Source organism: Gastrolobium bilobum, unplaced genomic scaffold (assembly GCF_033153095.1).
Source record: "Gastrolobium bilobum isolate Gb01-03AN ecotype WA unplaced genomic scaffold, APGP_CSIRO_Gbil_v1 utg42143, whole genome shotgun sequence".
Taxonomy (NCBI): domain Eukaryota; kingdom Viridiplantae; phylum Streptophyta; class Magnoliopsida; order Fabales; family Fabaceae; genus Gastrolobium; species Gastrolobium bilobum.
In genome coordinates, this window is record NW_026896324.1 from 1 (window position 1) to 3043 (window position 3043).

At 38.3% G+C, this 3043-nt stretch overlaps 1 protein-coding gene across 1 annotated transcript; it reads right to left on the reverse strand.

The window, feature by feature from the left end:
* Positions 1–200: 200 nt before the first annotated feature.
* Positions 201–1811, reverse strand: LOC133298960 (small ribosomal subunit protein mS47-like). The gene is made up of 5 exons (XM_061498347.1): positions 1731–1811; positions 892–990; positions 705–806; positions 584–625; positions 201–477 (listed from the first exon to the last, which is right to left on the reverse strand). The coding sequence occupies exons 1-5, from the start codon at positions 1809–1811 to the stop codon at positions 358–360; spliced, it is 444 nt and encodes a 147-aa protein (XP_061354331.1). The 3' UTR covers positions 201–357.
* Between the last annotated feature and the right edge of the window lie 1232 nt (positions 1812–3043).

A 3043-nucleotide genomic window follows, 5' to 3' on the forward strand; every position in this document is an offset into this window, starting at 1 on the left:
ATTGTAAATATAACAACTCTCATATATGTATTCACCTAATTGCATTTATACTCATTTTCTTGACATATTCTTCATTTCTCATACGTAATTATTTATTATAATTTAAGTGATTGTAGTATGTACTACAAGAGGACTAAAAAGTTATCCATTTAGTTATCACTAAATTAAAGAAAAAATAATCAAAAGTGTAATTCATGAGAAGTTTAGAATTTTCATTTTGACAAATCTCAAGCAAATGTAATTTACTTAATAAAAAGAAAAAACATAGAATTACAATACACGAATTTTGACAACAAAATTAGAACTTATTTGGCTTACCCTTGCTAAAGATAAGCATTAATGGAAGGTATGTCTGTTTCACATGTAAGGTTCTCGCAATGCCGTTGGCAGCACCAGTTCAGACTCAACTTCGTTAAACGGATAGAAATAGTATTCAACCATGTCCTCTGATACATCTTTTAAACTAGGTGGGTCCCACTGCAAATTTGGTAATAAAATGGTTTAGATAAATCCCGAGAAAAGAAAAAAAAAATGGATGTTACTGAGTTCATAAATGTACAGACTCCTAGAACAAAATAGGTACCTTTGGTGCAAAGTCTTTATCAACCATTCGTGCCCGAACACCCTACATAAAGAAGTCAAGTGAAATCATAAAAACAAATTGAAGTTGTTCTTTAGGGAAAAGATACCAAGAAGATCATTACCTCAAAGAAATCAGAGGAGACATGCTTAGAAATTCCGCGATGGGATATACGGTACTCACGTACAAGACATTGATCAAGAGTTTCAAATCTACCTTCACGTATCTAAATTCAATAGCAGAGGTTAAAGCAGAAGAAAATAGCATCTTGAATGGGAAATAGATAAACATGCAAGGGAGATGCAACTCACAGATCGTAAAATAACTTTCAAACTCAATGGGGAGGCTTCTCTTATTTTCCTAAGAGTTGTCGAACACCATTCGTCATAAGAATCAGCTGCCTCCTCCTCCTAACAGAGTAACATTTCATTTTGAAAAAAAGGTAAACTATCAAAGAGTAGAGTAGTCAAGCACCAGATAGTGAAAAACACTAACAATATTGGTCACCTGTTTCTTCTAACTAAATCAGAAATGTTTAGTTCCCTACCTATTTTTGTAGAAAATCAGAATCCAAACATGTTTCCGTTTTTATTTCCTATTAATTAGGATTGATTATGATTGATTAGGATTTATTGTGATTGATTAGAATTGATTGTGATTAGGATCGCTTAGTCATTCTTAGCGATTTTTTCTTGTATAAATACTCACTCATGTAAATTATTCAATATCAATATACAGAAACTTCTCTTCAATATGGTATCAGAGCGGGTTCGTTCCTACCCTAATTCAAATCTGAAATAACCATCCAACACTTCCATCACCGTCAAACACCTCCTAAAACCTCCTTGAATCTGTCCAACACAGAAACCTAGTCTACTGACCTCCGATCAAGAAAGTGAGGTGACCATTCGACTCAGAAGGATCTGACGAGTCGACCGCCGCTGGACCCATCGCCGTCAACCGCCGCACGCAACGTCACACGCGCGGCCAGTTTCCGGCGCGACGCGCCGCCTTCACGTCACGCGCGACTTGCACAGACCTTCTCGCCGGCTGTTCCAGAGGTCAGCAAAAATTTACAAAACTTGATTTTTCATCAACGTCAACCCTTCTCTTTCTATTCATGGCTTCCTCAAAACACTCTTCCTCTTACTCTGATGGTGTCTTTCTTAGCAAGACTAAGTTTGAACAACTTCAGAGACTTTTGACTCAACCTCCTAAGGCCACTAGTCATGTGGTCCAGCAAGGTACAACTTTCCATATTGATAGTCAAAATCATTGGATCCTTGATTCTGGAGCCTCTGATCATATGACAGGTAACCTTGGCTTGTTTTGTTCATACACTCCATATTCTGAACCTTCTCGGGTCAAGATCGCCGATGGCAGTTTTTCCCAGATTGCGGGACACAGAACCATTAAACTTTCTGAGCTGATTACTTTGACATCAGTTCTTTATGTTCCTTCTCTGACCTGTAATCTCATTTCTATTAGCAAGCTCACCTTTGAGTTGCATTGCTTTGCTAAATTCTTTCCACATGGTTGTGTTTTTCAGGAACAGGACTCGGAGAGGATGATTGGCAGTGCTAGAGAGGATGGTGGACTTTACTACTTTGAGGAGGATGTGACTCATGAAGCTGTTTTCGTAGAAAAAACTCTATGTTTCCTTTTGATTCATGTAATGATGTTATGATGTGGCATCGTAGGCTAGGCCATCCAAATTTTATTTATCTTCAGAAGTTGTTGCCAAACTTATTTATTCATAAAAGTCCAAGTTTGTTTTCTTGTGATATTTGTCAACTTGCCAAGCATACTCGTGCTCATTATCCTTCTAAAGTTCACCATGACTCTTCCCCATTTTCCTTAATTCATAGTGACATATGGGGTCCAGCCCGTGTTTTTCAGGTACTCGATGGTTCATTACCTTCATTGATGACCATTCTCGAGTCTGTTGGGTGTATCTTCTAAAGGATAAGTCCGATGCTGCATCCGTGTTTAAAAAATTTCATGCCATGGTTCAAACCCAATTCCAAGTTGCTATACAAATTCTTCGTACAGATAATGGCAAAGAGTATTTTAACTCTATTCTTGGAGAATATCTTTCCCAACATGGCATCCTTCACCAAAGCTCGTGTCCTGACACACCCCAACAAAACGGAGTTGCATAAAGAAAAAACCGACATCTCCTTGAAGTTGCTCGGGCTCTTATGTTTACCACGAGTGTTCCTAAATATCTTTGGGGAGAGGCAGTTCTCACTGCCTCGTATCTGATAAATCGAATGCCATCTCGCATTCTGAAATTTCAGTCTCCTCTTTATAGTCTTGTTCGTATCTTCCCTTCCTTCCGAGGTGTCTCCTCCTTACCTCTCAAGTTATTTGGTTGCGTTGCATTTGTCCATATTCCCTCCCATCAACGGTCTAAGCTTGATCCTAAGTCTCTCCAGTGTGTCTTTATTGGTTATTCTCCTA